The 16,660-nt window shown below is 40.6% G+C and overlaps 2 protein-coding genes across 3 annotated transcripts in view; one reads left to right on the top strand and one right to left on the bottom strand.

Moving 5' to 3' along the window:
* mapk8ip2 (mitogen-activated protein kinase 8 interacting protein 2) overlaps positions 1–16,660 on the top strand; it is a 32,101-nt gene that overhangs the window by 4,088 nt on the left and 11,353 nt on the right. For both annotated transcript variants that reach the window (XM_023293178.3, XM_023293177.3), the window contains exons 2-4: positions 8,803–8,908; positions 16,157–16,396; positions 16,493–16,571. In XM_023293178.3, coding sequence (XP_023148946.2) covers positions 8,803–8,908; positions 16,157–16,396; positions 16,493–16,571 — 425 coding nt within the window. The remainder of the gene's footprint in view (positions 1–8,802; positions 8,909–16,156; positions 16,397–16,492; positions 16,572–16,660) is intronic.
* LOC111583223 (gastricsin-like) lies at positions 3,059–6,627 on the bottom strand. The gene is made up of 9 exons (XM_023292203.3): positions 6,473–6,627; positions 6,237–6,375; positions 5,996–6,113; positions 5,519–5,637; positions 4,452–4,651; positions 4,195–4,311; positions 3,940–4,087; positions 3,630–3,728; positions 3,059–3,509 (listed from the first exon to the last, which is right to left on the bottom strand). Exons 1-9 carry the CDS (start codon positions 6,526–6,528, stop codon positions 3,345–3,347), a joined length of 1,161 nt encoding a protein of 386 aa, XP_023147971.2. The 5' UTR covers positions 6,529–6,627; the 3' UTR covers positions 3,059–3,344.

Genomic DNA, 16,660 nt, shown 5'->3' with positions numbered 1-16,660 from the left:
ACGAGCGAGCAGTAAAATTCGCTTTACAACTGATTGATGACTTCATTAATCCAAAGCCAGACAAATCTACGAGAAATCATCTACTCACAGCGAAAACCGATGCATCATCTGCACCTCTGGTTCAGAAGTGGCGTGATCTTTGCGTTTGGATCCGACACAGACAACAGAGAGTTCTTCATTAGGCTAAACGCATGACTCGTGTGTGAGCTGGAGTGTTTCAGTGTGTGGGTGTGTGTCTCTCCTTCACTGGAGACTGATGGCGGTTGAAAAGCTGGAGAAAACGATCTTGTTAATGAGTCAGTAGCAACCACATCAAATGTCCTTGGCTTTTAAAGATGATGTCATCGTGAAGCAGGTGCTCATGGTTAAAAGGCAGATTAATTACAGCACAGACCCCGTAGCACCCCCCCCCCCTTTTTTTGCATCTAAATCTATTTTAATATTGGTATTAGAGTGTCGTTTTAATTTTCCTCGCAGGTTCCTATTTTTGTCTCATTTCATTTTTCAATTACAGACATCTGCTATTCGTGCATATATGCAGTTTATTAGGCATCTATTGCGTATTCCTTTGATGTGATTGCAGTTATTTAAAGAATAACTGAAAAGTGTCTGGATTATAGACTGGATTGGGACTGCAACTAACATTTACATCTATTATGAATTAGTCTTTTGAAAAAGGTTTTACTGCTTAAGGCAGTCACTGAAATGTTGCAGGCCTAAAATTGATTATTGTGTTGAAGTGCGTTTGAACAAGTGCAGATGAAACAAAAGAAATAACTCATGAAATTGTTAAAAGACAATTGTGTGATCTCACATTTTCATACGAAAAAGGGCGCTTTGAATGTGTGAACATGCACACAGTAAATACAAAGACGACAGTGGGCAGGATTGACAAATTCTCTTCTGGACATGACAGCATCAGAGATGACGGAGAATAGCTGTTAGAACAAATGTTGGCTGCTAAGATTGAATTTGAGAGGGGTGGGAAGGAACAGCTCAGGACACAGAGATGGGTGTGCCATTGCAGCGACATGACCAGCATCAGTGATGGCAATTTTGTGCTGACTTGTTTTTTAAGGTGTGATTTTGCTCAGAATGTAGGAAGATGTGATCTAAATGTGTCGGGATGACTTTTTGTCAACCTCTAAAGCCTGTTTCAAATCCTGATTATTAATAATGACCACAGACAGAGAGTAAATGCAGGTGATGTCATTGTATGCTATTGGGTGAGCAGGGAGCGGTAAACCACATGGTGTGACGGGCGTTGCACTCTCACTCGGATGCTGTCAATACTAATGTCAACACTACAGTGGGGTCTGCATCTCACTACCTGATGTGGATTCTGACATCAAAATCCTCCATAAAAATTTCAGAAAAGAACACAGAGTCTGCGATTCCATTGTTCGGGTAGAGGCCTTTGGGCTGCACATTAGTCTGCATGCAGTTTTTACTCACACACATTTCTTACACTCTGCAATTTAGGGGAAATGGGGCCACGCTCTTTTGTGACAAACAGATAAGCACACCAACAAAATGGAGTCTAGAAACACACCACAATAAGTAACAATGGAGGAAACCAGAAAAGAGATGAAGGATATAAAAATGCAAATGAAAAAACGATGAGTGAAAGGCCATTTCATCAAAATATATGAACTAGGATAGCTTTACTAGAATGTAGCCTTGCAGGTTTTTCTACTTGTCCAGATTGACACTCGTGTATAATACTGTTCTTAGATAGCTAGATAGATAGATAGATAGATAGATAGATAGATAGATAGATAGATAGATAGATAGATAGATAGATAGATAGATAGATAGATAGATAGATAGATAGATAGATAGATAGATAGATAGATAGATAGATTAAACCTTTATTGATCCCACAGCGGGGAAATTTACAACATTCTTTGCAGAATCATGAAAATTGACAATACATTCTGTGGGTTCTCCAGATTAAAGCGGATATTGAATCACTGATTAAAGGTTGCACTGAAGCAAACAAAGATTTTCATTTCTCCAGTAAACTCCTACCATTTCAATCCAGCATTTCTCCTTTCCTAGCTGCAGCATTCTCACCTTCCTCCCTCCTTGTCCATCCCAGCTCCTTTCTTTACCTACTTGTCTGCCGTATCCTTCATTTTCACGAAACTTTCATCCAAAAAAACCAAACATGGGGTTTTCCGCTTGCGTAGTGGTGATAACTGCCTTGGATACAGAGCTGCAGCGATGTGGTGTTTTTCCACTGTCAGTTAAAAACACCCACATACACCTACGCTTACAAACACAGCTTCCCTGAAGAGCTCATTAATGAACTCCTTTCCTAAGGTTTGGTTAAGGCACAGTTTTGTTCTATTTGACTGACTGGATATTAGTTTTGTCTGGTTACACTGACAGACGGCACAAAACAGACTGTGATGAAAGTATGTATTTTTGTGCTATATGACAATTTCTGGCACCAGTTGTTATATTTCAATACCATGAATCCGCTGTTGTGCACTATATAATTGTAGGTTGCATGCACATAGGTTATATTGACAAAAATAGCTAACCTGAACAGGATATTTCCAAAAAGTCAAAAGACATTAGTTTTACTACAAAGAAGAAGAAGAAGAAAAAATATGGACCAAAAACAGGAATTCTGGATTATTATTGCAATGGTCGATTTGGTGGATGAGTTTGCCTTTTTATGTCCTTTATGGAAATTTGAACTGTTTCTAGTTGTAGGAAGTAATTTGAGTGATTCTTTGTGAGTATACCTTTTCCAAACATTAACCATCATAACTGATTGGCTAATCTAAACCTAACTTCTAACTTTAACCCTAAAACCAAGTCCTAACCTGTTGGAGAATGAGTACTGGACAAAATGTTCTCAATTTCTGCAATTTTCCTCACTTGCAAGGTCTAAAACTCAAAGTGGCCCTCACAAAGGTATTGGTAAAAAGTACTTACACACAACCAAGGTTATTTAAAAGAAATAAAGATCCTTTATGGCTCTGGGCCCAGGACTTGTGCTGTTAGGACCATGGCAGCTCATTTAGAAAAATGAAATGTTAAACCCTTCCCAGGGGGCATTTTTATTCTTTATTTTTTATTCTGCTTGAGAGTGGGCACATTTCACCTTTTTTTTTGAATATGCAAATCCAGTCACAATATCTTTGTCAAGATCTGTATGCAACAATTTGAAGATTTAAAAGACTTACATCATTTTGTACTGTAGTTTACAATGACAAACATGCCAAACAATTCAAGCCATTTTGTCCAAAATGACTGTTGCGAACCATCACAAAGAAGATGCTAAGATGGGCTAAAGCTTCAGATTCACAGTGCGGTTCCATTCGGGACATTTAGACGGCCATAGCAAAACCAAGTTGGTTGTTGGCGCGGTCATAGACGGAGTAGTACTCTCTGAGGAACACGTCTCCAAAGATCCACATGGGTTGGCCATTACTGGAGGGCAGGTAGGTGGGGGTGATGCCCACAGAGCAATACTGGTATCCATTCTGGTTTTGCTGGAGGTAGAGACGGGACATCTGAATGTGTATGCACCCTCACAGATATAAACTGTGGCATGTTTGTAAAGAGATGCCCACCCATGCCTGCTTACAGTGAGCAATCGTGTAGTAATTTACCTGGATGATGTAAGCAGAAGGAGGCAGAGGGAAAGAAACGCCGTTGATGACGAAGCTGAAAGTTGGCATGTTGTTGATCTGGCTGCAGTCCACCATATACTGGAGATCAACACAAGGAGAAACTGCTTGAGAGGGACTGAAACAAACTTGTACAGTTTGTGCAGTGTTTAATCATATTTGTGTGACTCCACTTTGGATGTATTGGTGTTCTCAGAGAGCTTAAGACCTTTAAATCAGAGTTTTGATCTATTATAGCTAATAATAATGGTGTCTTGAGCTCTCTGTGTGAGAGTCTGTCCATTTGTTTTACCTCTCCATACTGGTTCTCTTGGGCTCCAATAGCCTGCAGGATGTCACCCAGATACTGTTGTGGGGCTGTTAACGTGGAGGTTCCAGTGTCCACAACAGACTGGCAGCCCTGTGAGCACCAGCCAGTCTCCTGACCATTAATCTGGAATCTGCATACCAAACATAGTTTTTTCTGGCATCATAGTAGACACAAATTATTACTAATGTGATAACAACAAGGAAAAAACCTTCAGATAAAATGATGAAGAGCACAGACCCTTGGACGCTAATCTCCCAGTAGGTCTCAGAGGCAACAGGAGTCCAGTAGATCTGGCCCTTGAACAGGTTGTTGTCCACCTCTCCAAAAGAGAGCACACTACCCTGCTGTTCATTCCTAAACCACACAACAAACCAAAAATTAGCTGCAAATCAAAGTTGTCTGAGAAATTGTTTAGTGCCAGTAATGTGGAACAGAGGCAGAATGATATGCTCCTATACATGTTTTACTCCTTCAAAGTCTCGTGCCAGTTATACCTGGACAGGTAGAAAGCGAAAATGTCAGCATTCAGCAGGTTATCAGCCATCATGCTGTCCATGACAGGGGTTTGTCCTCCAGCTGAGATGGATGGATAAGCCAGGCCTAGGATACCGTCAAACGGAGCCACCACAAAGTTCTCACCGGGTTCATTGGTGCTCAGACCAATTTCCTGGTTAGTGATCTCGATACCGCCAACCTACAGAATCCAAAACCAACCAATGTGGTGAAGAAATCATAGACCATGTTTATACATGTTCAGGTTTTAGCTGAGTAGAAATAGCTTATTGCTGATGGTCTGTACCAGAGCATTCAACAGATTTGTCAGATTCTATTTTATACAAATTGATATATTTTCCTGACTAATTAAACACTTAATAAACACTTAAAACAAGCAAAAAAATGTTGCAGTAATCTGTGTGTGACACTTTTCAGCATGATGCAACATTGCCTCTCCTTTGCTCAAAATGTTTATACTGTAAGATGTAATTTATTGAGGTGTTTTTGACAACATCTATTTTCTGGCTCAATGCATATGACTCTGTTCAGACTAGTCTTCCTAAACTGTATGAAAAAGAAGGTGACAACTTGAATACGAGTATTTTCTTTAAAATCAAGCTTTTTTTTACTTTGTTGAAGTCCATAAATTGTTTTTGTTATCTGTTGGATGGCACATCAAAATAAGCAGTCATGGCTGAGCATTCTGTATCATAATTCTTCTTTGGAACTAGTTAGAACATGTGAGGCTTAATTACTCCAAAACTGTAACATTTTATTGTGTAGCTGAGTAGTTTTACAGTGTTTGACTAGAGTTGTAGATGATCTGGTGTGCTTGAGCTGCCATAAGCAATGGAGGGGTGGGTGGAGAAATAGATTTGCACATTTTTAAGGAGGCAACAGTGCAGAGTTAACTCTAAGACATTTTAAGGCAGAAAGGGAACATTTTTATCGAAAATTGTTCTTTCTCTTAATATGTAATGTGGATACACAGACATTAGCTTTTAGAGGTTTAATCAATGACTGAAGAAGGACTTTAACTGATGTTTATTTCGTAGATTTGACTCACATTGACATTGTCATATCCAAAGACTCCATTGAGGCTTCCGGCTCCATAGGGCAGGTAGAAGGACTGCTGCTTTGCAGTGTAGGTGGAGGACTGCTGAGGGTTGAATTTCCTGTGTGTGTCTGCGAATGACATAGATCTGGATTACCTCTGGAGCCATCTCTACATCTTTATGCCGTGCAGAGCCTTTTGACCTACTGACATCTCATTTGATTATAGAAGTCATGGGCTGAATTTTAACCAATGCTGTAGGTGATGCCTCCAAATTACTAACAAATGCTTGGTGGCATGCATGCAAACACACTAAAAATCTACACCCCATGTATGTGCACATTGTAATATCTTGGAAACACGATAACAAAACTGCAATCTCTGCATGCTTAGCCTATATAAGCTGTAAGTCCTCTTGGTTTTCTCATGCAAGTATAATCTGAACAGAGTGACAGATGAGAGATTTGGTAGTGCCAAGCTTGTACTCACTGCAGGCCTGAGTGTTACAGTAGACAGAATCCACCCACAGGTTGGAAGAGCCGGTGTCAAACAGCACCTGGAAGGACTGGGGGGGTGTTCCAATGCTGATGGCTCCGTAGTAGGTGGTCTGGGCAGCACATTGGTTGGAGATAAAGAAAGACAGGAACGGAATAAACAACAAAAAAATCTGGCAGTTATTTCTTTCATTTAAAATGTCGTGTGAGTGAGTATCTAAAAACTGATTTCTTACATCAGCGTAGTTGTTGATGTACATGTCCGCAGAAGCCAACTCCCTGGGCCGATATTTGAGACCTGGATCTTGGCGTGGCAGTACAATTCCTTTGTCTCTCAGGGCCTGACGCATAGACTTGTGCCTATGCAGAGGGACTCTAAGGAAAGAAGATGCCAAAAGAAAGTCACTTTTGCAGTGATACTTTCAGTCAAAACTCAAAATTGTATGCATTTTTCAAATAGATGTCCTCTTACTTGATGATGCCCTCGGCGAGCGTCACACAGACCAGAATAGCAACAAGACACTTCATGATCCTTCCTCGGTGCACACAACTCCTGGATGGATACAAGTCAGCTTGAAACTAAACAACTTTATATACTCATGCTACGCCCATATCAGTCTGGCTCTTATCAAGAATTCAGCCATATCAGTTCAGACAGGGTGACATTCAAAGTGTTTTTTTTTCTTTTTCTGAGAAGCCTCATACTTTACGATATCAACAGTCAGCAGTTATTCACTACAGCAAACACAGCCACAAACCATAGAACAAAACATGTCAAAAACAGTGAATTATAATGCACTCGGGTAATATGGTATTACCCTGATTAAATTATTTTTCCTATTTAATGCGCATTTTCTGCTGGTCCAGAATAAAAATAAGTAAAAATACATAAGAATAAGCTGTCATTTTAAAAAATTGCTAAGTAAAATAATATGTGACTCTTGACTTTGGATTCTGAATTCATTTAAAGTACTTTTTTTAATGTGAGCTCTCTCTCCCAAGAAATCATCTACATAAATCCTCAAGATGCAGTTTTAGTACATTTTTTTTTAATCCAATTAGATAAACAGATCAAAAGCAAGGTCAAGCTTAACAGTTTGTGTGCGACTGTGATTTTCCGCAAATGGAAAATGAACGTGGTCTATCTATCCCTCATTATCTGTAGTGCCTTATTCAAACTACTTTATCACAACCTTTCGTGCTGTTCAGCGTATCATAACTTTTAGTATTGTTTAAATTAGATGTTGTTGTTGAGTTATTGCATTTAAAACATAATCTAAACCAGGGGTAGCCAACACGGTGCCCGCGGGCACCTGGTTGCCCGCAGAAACCATGGGAGTTGCCCCAGACATGTTCTAAAAATAACAGTAGTCACCATGAAATTCCTTATAAAAAATTATAGTTGCTGTTCTTTTTAAATCAAAAATACTTACATTAATGCAGATTTTGAATTACAATATTTATTATAATTTTTTTTTTTAAATGTCTTCGGTGTAAATGAACTTTGACCTTGTCCGAGTCAAAGTTCACTGCGCATGTCCAACCACCACGTCACTCTGCTGAAGCGGACGTAGACACTTTGGAAAGCTAGATGTGTTTTTTTTCCCCCCCAAAACATGACAGAGAAGTGAAAGAGAAAACGCTATTTTCACGATGACTGGGAGGAAGAGTTCCTTTTCACGATAGTGAAAGATAAATGTGTGTGTCTTATTTGCGGGGAGACTATTGCGTCGGCAAAGCGGCACAATGTGGAGAGACGCTACTTTAGCCACCACAAAGCTTCCATGCTAACTAGCCACCTGCTAGCGCACATAGACTGTATGCGCACTACGGACAGGAAAAGCCGGGACTTAAAGGTAGCTTTGGCATCTACTACACGGCAAAAAGTTTCTTCGTGGAGAAAAATGTACCATTAGAAAAGCTTGTTTCAGTGACGACAGATGGGACTCCTCCATGACGGGTCGCCATGCAGGCTTCATTGTACGATGCAGAGGTGATCCAGACTTCCCAACATTCCACTCTGATTACAGTGACTTTTTCATAACCCCTTTTGTTTTAATTTTAGATGCATCAGCATGTCCTCATTTGTTCCATGCAACCGCTGACATTGTGTAGAGAAGACCCCTATATGACTGTGTGATGTAAGCTCGAATCCATACGTAATATGTTGAGTGTCCTTTTCTTAGCAGGAAAGCTGCAATGCAGCACTTCCTTAAACACATTGCAAGCCAACTGCTGTAGAAGTAGGAGCGTGCTGAAATTAATGGAGCAAAGATGAGATAGAGCGTAATCAAGAAAACTTGCAGTGCCATGCCTCATTACAGAGACAGATACACTTCCCTGCTGGTGAGTGCTGGTGCTGTAAATGTAAGTTCAGAAACTCTGGTGTAAGAGGGAACTGCCAGTGAATCACTTCAAACTCTTTTTACAACATCCACAGTACACATAGATGATAAAATTTATCTGAGTTTGAAATATTTGCATTTAATGGCAGTGTTTTATGCGTTGCTGCTCTTGTTCAGCTGAATCGGTGAAATGTGTTGTTATTGTTGTGCAATATCATAAGGAAAGGGAAGATAATGTGTGTTTGTGTGGTTACCTGTGTCCAGTAAATGAGACTGAGACCCAGACGGAGCCTGACAGCACATGACTTAGAGCCACTTTCCCCTCAAACAGGGATCAGCGTGTGGACATAAATCAAAGAGAAATTCCCTTCTGGAGCTGATGAAAGAGACATATTGCAGTTATCAGTGTTCTTTTTCACAACATGTAGTGAATACGCTGTCTCTCATGTATTCCCAGACCAGCCCATGACATCAGCTTGGAGGAGTTTGATGATGAAGACCTCTCTGAAATCACAGATGACTGTGGGATTGGACTCAACTATGACTCTGATCCATATGAGAAGGTAAGGGCTCTGTTTTTATGTCTTTCCACTTCATGGTTTGCCTGTTTGTCACTTTGTGTGTCTGTTCTGTAAATGCAGCAGGGATTGCATTAGATCCGCAGTCATGTAAAGCAGTTATGCATGTTAAACAAAGCAACATTACACATCTTATGTATATGCTTCTGTTTGTAATGTTTCAGTAGACAAATCTGTCCAACTGTTGTTTCTCCTCTGCGGTTGCTATGAGTGACTACTTATCATTGTGGGTTAATGACACTGAGAGGATACACAGCAAATGCAATGCCATGAAAATGATCAATTTGAGAAACAAAGGTGGAGACTGACCTGGTTTTTATTGCTGTTTAGTGTTGGGAACTTCGTATTTGCATATGGTTGCCTTATGTAAGCATTTTTATTTTTTTTTAGCTTTGGGGATCTATAGGCAGCCTAGCTTAGCAGCATTGCAGTCATTACAGTAATAACTGCATGCCTCATATTTCAATATATTAATATCAGGTAGAAAATGAGAAACATGCTCAGCTTTGTTTAACCAGAAGAGCGAGTCGTTCTCCGTCATCATACTAATCATCATCATGTATCATACTTACTGAATCTGAGCAGCCAGCTGGCATCTATTCACTGAACTACTCACCATAATAGAAACTCTGAGCAGCACTTCCAATGAAGATCGTATTCGAGTGACTGCTATGAAGTATACGCAAATAATCGAGTCATTAGCTGTATCATCCCACATCTCTGACCGGCTTAGGCTTTAATTACACAATTTCTAAGAACTATTATCTTACACCACCCTCGCTCTATTTCTCTCTGTCCATCCTGTGGAATGTAAATATTTCATGCTGGTGGCATTGAGCCATGGCTGCAGCAGAGGGTGGGTGACCCAGTGCAGTTTGCTGCTATGCAGAGACAACCTCCTTTCCTCTCTTCCCTCCCACCCACCCTACCTCCCTCTCTCCCCCCTCCTCCCTCCCAAGTGTCTTCCCTTCCCTCCCTATGCAGAGTGTTGCTTAGAGACGGAGATCACATTCCCTCCTCGCTCTCCGCCGCCCCTCCACTCCTTTCCCCCCTCACTTTCTCCCTTTACATCCTCCTTCTCTGTCTCTCTCCCCTCTCTGCTGAGGTGCCTGGGAATGAGGATTTAGCTCAGGGATGGTTGGTTCTGAGGGGTTAAGCTCTTGGCATAAATCTGTGCTAGATATTTTCCTTCCTCCACTTTAATCCACCAACAAAACACATTATGTAGTGCGAGCAAAGCCCCTCTGTAACGGAGCTGTTTTTTTCGCATAGCATGTGAGAAGCCCTCCAGAGGAAGAGAAAAGTCAGAGCGTGGATTTATATTTCACAAACCAGAGATGTCATACAGCAGTAAACCCTGCGTCGGCCCCCCTTTCCCCCCCGCCTCTCTCATGTGTTTCATCAGATACACATCAGCAGGAGCCCTGACTGCTCACTTCACAAACAAGAAAGCACGGGGCAGTGACAGTGTCGGTCCTTGTTATGTTGCATCATTGCCCAAAGGAAGCAATCTTGCTGACATGGGATGGACAGGACACACACCCTGGTGCCCTCTGAATGTGTGTGTATGTGTTTAAATAACAGAGAAAGAAAGGCGAGACAGACAATTTCATGCACAGGGTACCTCACATGATATTTGATTTTGCCTGCATCAATAGGGGAGGTGACACTTTGTCAGCTCATCAGCAGCAGCAGTCTCTCCCTGCCGCACCACACTCTGCTGATGAAGCTTGTGGTTTTCATGTCAGTATGATTCGGTCGTACTGGGCAGCAAGGTCTTTGATGTTTAGAAAAAACAGCCAATCTAAACAGTGAGATTATCCTCCAGCCCCAATCCCTGGCTCCGATTAATTCTAATTCGTTATGGGGTTCAGGTCTTAATCTGCATAACCCTTTAGATTAGTACTTTGTGACAGGACCACATATACATGTGAACAAACGACACACATGACATCTTAAAGTGGCTTATTCGGTCATGTGGAACTGAAGGCAAGCAATTGAAGATCTGTGTCTGATATCTTGGAGGAAATGGCTATCAAGTGTCAAAATGCTGCAGTTCTGCCCCAGGCTCTCAATCTACACTATATGTACCATGGGGTTACTTTTATCTATATGCTGTCAAGCTTGTCATAAGTTTCTTTCCATGACCTTTTTTTTTTTTTTAAATTTGCAATATAGGATACCTCTTCCCCTTTTTTTTGTCTTTCTCACACACATACATCTTCCTGATTCTTCACTTCCTGTACCTCTAATAGCCATGTCTGCCTCTCCAGAGCCCCGACTGAAAGGCAGGAGCACATGCATAATTCAGCATGTGACAGAGCAATGGTGTCTGTGTCTCAGCTGTGGTGCTACTCCGAGATTGAAATGGGGAAATTTACAGATACACTGACGGATGAGGGCTATCGCTCACTAGGTGGTGTCTGGGAGGCTAATGGGAGGCTAATCGACATCTGTCATACATGCCGGCATAAAACTCAGATTATGAACTGCATTTCATAAAGGGGCTTTGTGCAGGCAGATGTGCACTCTCACACAGACACAATTTACAATTTAACTCGATAAATACGAGCATGAACAGAAAATATAGATGTTGTCTACTCTTCTTTGATACTTTTGCCTAGATTTATGAGATTAATGGCTTTAAGTACACTAAAGGTAAATATGGACCCAGTGAGCACAATGAATTTAAGAACTAAAATGACCAGCTGACACATTATCTCAGCCACAGAATTAATGATCAGATAAGCCCTGCACATCTGCAGTAATTGTTTGCATTTACAGCCAATTGGCTTTTGTGTATAAGTCCTCTCCCCCCCCCCCGGGTGCTTGGCATTTTCACAAGACCCTTCCTGTTTTCTGTTCACCGCCTCCATTTAGATCTTTAAAAAAAAAAAAAAAAAAAGAAATCACTTAATTGTCAGCATCCACTTTTCTTCTCTGAGATTTATGAGTCCCCGGTGTCCTCTTCATTTGCAAAGGCATGCAGATAGCGCTCACTTTAGAATCACGTCCTCAGTTTCTCTAAAGCTTTTCTGTCAGCTGCTCAGATGCCCCCACGGTTCAAACCCGACGCCTCTTTTCTTCCAATTGATGGGGGTCGTGTTGTGTATTGGAGGTGGCGTCCATTGGAGCTGATCTTCTGATGTGCAGCAGCAGTGTCAGTGGATATAGAATTAGCTAAGCTGAACACGCCTGTGGTCTCCTAATTAGAGATCAAAAAGCAGCTCTGCCTTCAACCATTTCTGCTACAGTAATATCTCTTCGCTGCTAAAGAGAAGAAAATGTATAAATGTCAGCAGTCTTTACTCATAAGTAGAGCTGTTTAAAGAAAGCAATGTGTGTTGATGACTGAGCAGTACAGTCTGTATAGGTTTCAGAGTGTCTGTGTATATATCAGAAATAGCATTTTGACCTCTGACTAATTTGATTTACATTGAATCCATTTGCTTTACTTTTGAGCACATAAAAGGGTTAAATTCATTCACAATGCCTCCTCGGCGAGCAGGACACGCTCGCCTCAGTCTGTCAGATGACAGAAGAGGGAATGTCACAGCATTAGATGGGATGTCCTTGGGAACTGGAGACCACAGGGATCGATTCCTGCCGATGCACAACTCTTATTTATAGTTTTTTTTTTTTTCTTTAAACCTACCTGCCTGTCTGTCAGGTGGCCTTGCTAAAGGATATTTCCTGACAGTGCAGATTATTCTCTCTGGCATATGTGGCATTTTCACAGTTCACTGATGGATCTGTGGATTTTTACACTGTCATGGAGTTATAGGTCATGTATCCCCAGTGATGGATGATAATGGGTCAGTGTAGGGAAGCACCTCTGTGAATCTTAACAGTACCTTGTGAACTGTAAGTGCTTGAAGGTTTTCTTGTGTTAGGAACAAATGTTTTATCACATCTTCACAGCTAAATCTTCAAAAAGTAGATATGTGAATTCGATTTAAGCATGCATATTCATGTATACTCTCTGGGTAATAGATTGAGAGTTGGTTTCACTTGCTGTGGCATAAAATGGATGCGCCAGGCGTCAGCAGAACTGTGTGTGGTGGATGGGTGAGAGAGCCAGCTTTGATTCCTCCATTAAACAAGCTGCACTGAGAGGCAGAGAAAGTGCTGCGCTGTTGAAAATGAAAAACCAGACAAATCAATCCTGGGAATTGCATTGTCAAACTCTAAGTAAGGAAGTGATGATCGGAAAAATAAACCATTTACGTTTGTGGTAGTGACCATGCATTTTATAAATATTAGCATGAGCAATGCCATGTCATGTTTGTTTACTCTTTTTAGAGCCTCGGTAGAGATGAATGTAGGTGTGAGACTTTTAGTACAGTTGGTTAAAATTTGTCATAAAGTTCAGAAAAATGAAATTTGAGAATTTGTGTCTTGTTATAGGCAAATGTGTGTCATTAACCAACTTTATAGGCCTCGCTCTGTCGATACATCCTGTATCAGGCAAACATACTACACAACATGCTCATGAAGGTGTGGTCTATTAAACCTCAAAATCATTTTCTGTGATGCTTTCCGGTAAACCAGTTGAAACCTGAGAGATGTCTGATTGATCCACTCTCAGTTCGTTGCATTCCATCCTAGTTCGTTACACTATCGCTCTGTTTTCATCTCTGAACAGTACACCCCCTAGACTACTCTATTATTCTACTCTCTGCAACATTTTTGCAATGTGACTTTGTGTCTAGTGACTTTATTGCCGTTCACCTTTATCCTTTTAACAGTGCTAATGCTGAGTAGAGCAGAAACCATCCTTGTTAAAGCTGCTGATTACAGAAAGATTAGATGCAACACATATTTACATAACTTATAAATATGCCTGTCACAGTTATTACATAATTGCCTGGTCGAAATGATTTGGGCTGACCACTGTTGTTTTTCAGAATTGTGAGAATCATTTCCATTCAACTATATAAACAGTGTTAATCACTATTTTCCATCATTTGTGCAGGCTTTTTCTACTCTGGTTTAATGACACTATTTATCTCCAGGGACTTAACCTCCAATAGTGGACCAACTATATTTAGACGGGCAGCTATTGCCATTAATGTCATGGATTTGGAACAAGAATATGAATGCAGCATGCAAATTACCTTCTTTTCTAACTTTGAGAAGAGTGCATCATTTCATTTCTATTGTTACAGTTGGAAAAGGGCTAAATTTAGCCAGTTGGGCACCAAAGGTTTTTGAGCTGTTCAACTAGTAACAATTTCTCAACCCCTGAGTTAATCCACAGTCTAGTCAGGTGTGGCTTTAAAGGACAAAAGATCAGATAGTGTAACCAGACACTTGTTTGACCAACCACTGTAAAATACCACCTCATATGCAGCTTCTTTCAAATGACACAATTCCACAGCTGACAAGAGAAAAGACATATACTGGCATGACCATTAGAGATGTAGTCAGGTTCTTGAATGTCCACAACTTCACTATTTGTCATCTAAGAAGTTGTTTCAAACAGGATGGTATGACAGACAGTTTGACATATGATGCTCTGGATAGACATGTCCAAAAATGTGATCCTGTCCCCTGAAATGTCTCCAAGCCCTTCAGGATTAGTGAAATAACACTCCACAACAACCTCCAGCATCAACAACCTCATTAACTCTGTGCATCACGCATGTGTGACAAATCACCTACTTGTGATTTCTGCTGTTTGACCCCTCTCTCCATCTGCCCATTATCATTTCCAACCTGACGCATACTTGGTGGTTTCATGATGTCCATTCTGTTGTTGAGATGCCATGTGCTGGAGCAATAAATATTTATCTGTGACAAAGAATGGATAGAATTTAATAAAGTATTACACAGTGGGTTTATATTTTTGCTCACTAGTTGCAAAGTCAAACACCACAGCATCACCTTGACACGTTTAGGTTTTAAATCAAATGAGAAATGAAGCGATTTGTTAGATTTGCAGCAAAAAATGTAGCAGTGAGATACCACAACTCTAATACTGAGAGAGGCATAAAATGTACAGAAAAAGTAAAGTCCCTAATCTTAAATATTTCAACGGCAATTAATTGTCAACTAAATTTTCATGATCACGATTCTGATAATAAATAAACAAGCCTAACACCACCTCGGCTAAAGGTTTGGGACTTGTCAGAGCACAGCCAGAGTTTACAAATATTAATTTTCAGCTGTGCAGTATGAAAATCATTCTACGCCAGAGTGGAACAGTTTCTTTAATAATAATTCCTACATAAACTGTAACAGGTGAAAAACTGAAGTTCCTCCCTCTTACTGTACCTGGTGATGCTCAAAACTAAGAATATGGTGGGCAGGCCTGGAGAACACACTTAAAAAGACATGTTAAATATCTTTAGTTTGCCACTATCCACAGTTCTTCTTGGGAACCGTTATATTCTTAAATTTATATGAGCATTTGCAACGACAGCTGCTAAAAAATGTGTAATGTAAAACAGGATAAACTCACAGCCTGTAACTGAGCTCACTGCATGTATGCTTCTTGAAATTAACCTAAAAGCTACTCTCCAAATAATTTAAAAGACACAACAAACTAGGATTAACTTTTTGAAGAGTTGAGGTGCAGACTGTCCTTAAATACATATTCCGATCATTTCCGTGTTATTTATTGGTTTCTTATGTCTTTATTTTCAGTTTTGTTCACTGTGTACTCCCTTTGTAAACTCCTGTTAATATCATCATATCGTTACCTTCCATTGCATCTTCATTAATAATCTCCTACATAGCAGTCTGTCTTTGTAAACTAAATGCAAACTCAATGAACATAAAATTTCAAAACACTGCTGATGCTGACGGCTACATTTAGCTTCTCTGTCTTGTGTGTACACACGTGTATAAACATATTAATAGGTGCACAAACACACGCATAGAAGACCCGAGGCTACAGAAAAAACATGTCAGCAAAATGTCCTGTAAGTTTTGTGGCCACTACAGTGCTTTGATGTTTGCATATGTGTGTTTCTCTGTGTGTTTTACAAATGCCCTCCATGTAATCACAGAACATTATGCTGCATGCTGTTCATCCACGCTCTCCTTCTTTTATTTATGTCCCAGACAGGCTTGTTCTCTTGCATGTTTCCTCTCTGTTGTCAGAATAGACGATGCTTTAATTAGTGCAGCTATTATCTCAACTATGCTGTGTGTGTGTGAAAATGTACCTCGTTGTTTACTTTATTCTGTGTCCACATAAGTAGCTCTTTGTCTCTCTTTTGGTTCCAGGACTCCCTCATTCTGGAGAAGAACGACATGCACCACCCGGTCTGCTCCTTCCAGGACGACTTCCAGGAGTTTGAGATGATCGACGATGAAGATGAGGATGAGGACGAAGAAGAGGAAGATGATGAAGAGGTCGATCCTGATGCGCCACCGTCTCCCTCGGCCTCCCCTCCTCCCTCTCCGACTCTCGGCACTCTGAAGAGCCGACCCACCACACTGAACCTCACCACTGCTGTGTCGCAGGCAAGCAGACTGATCTCCGGCCCTAAACACACAGCATACATCCTGTTATCTATAGACACTCACATAAAAACTTGATCTTTTCTCTGTTCTCATTAGGATTCGCTGAACAACAACAGCAGTCTGTCCCCAAAGAAAGGAAGCTGGCAGGACTCTTTACGCAACCCAGCTTCACAGGGTGAGAACACGATTTGCTACCTATTAAAAAAAGTAGCTCTGGACTGATATTTTCATTTGTATTCATTTGTTTGGGAAACGCACTTCCAA

This window comes from Amphiprion ocellaris, chromosome 3, assembly GCF_022539595.1.
Source record: "Amphiprion ocellaris isolate individual 3 ecotype Okinawa chromosome 3, ASM2253959v1, whole genome shotgun sequence".
NCBI classification, from domain to species: domain Eukaryota; kingdom Metazoa; phylum Chordata; class Actinopteri; family Pomacentridae; genus Amphiprion; species Amphiprion ocellaris.
The sequence above is the reverse complement of the archived record's forward strand: the minus strand, read 5'-3'. Positions and strand labels throughout refer to the sequence as shown.